Source organism: Penaeus monodon, chromosome 28 (assembly GCF_015228065.2).
Source record: "Penaeus monodon isolate SGIC_2016 chromosome 28, NSTDA_Pmon_1, whole genome shotgun sequence".
NCBI classification, from domain to species: domain Eukaryota; kingdom Metazoa; phylum Arthropoda; class Malacostraca; order Decapoda; family Penaeidae; genus Penaeus; species Penaeus monodon.
Window position 1 is genome coordinate 34878965 of NC_051413.1, and position 458 is coordinate 34879422.

Below are 458 nucleotides of genomic sequence, written 5' to 3' on the forward strand. Positions count from 1 at the left end.
ATTATTAACCACAGATATCAGATACACCTTTTTGAAGTCAGGAAACTGTAATATCCAAGTGAAAGTATCTCACCATTTCTTCAACACACTGGGCAACAGAGGTGATTGTGATGCCTGAACGCAGCTTTGAGCGTACAGACTCAGACAATGGAAGAATCTTTCCCGACATGTTTCAGTCCTAGTTGTTGTTTTGTACTTTTTTTCAGTGAGAATAGAAATTTAATGGCAGAAGAGCTATCTGAAAGAAGAAATATAAGATCAGTAACAATGTAAGAATCATCAGATCAATATGAACATGAGAATGACTGAAAGATATAAAAGTGAAAGGAAAAGAGAAATCAAACATAAAGTTACTATTATGAAACTTTTGATTATGCTTACCAGACTCAGAAATTAACACTGGTAGGAAAGCAGTGTATTATAGTTGGTAAATTCTATTGTTTCACACAACCGTACAA

At 34.1% G+C, this 458-nt stretch overlaps 1 protein-coding gene across 1 annotated transcript in view; it reads right to left on the minus strand.

The window, feature by feature from the left end:
* Positions 1-458, minus strand: part of LOC119591550 — an 8628-nt gene that overhangs the window by 7214 nt on the left and 956 nt on the right. The window contains exon 2 of the mRNA XM_037940301.1: positions 74-238. Within this exon, the coding sequence (XP_037796229.1) occupies positions 74-169 (96 nt within the window). The 5' untranslated portion in view covers positions 170-238. The remainder of the gene's footprint in view (positions 1-73; positions 239-458) is intronic.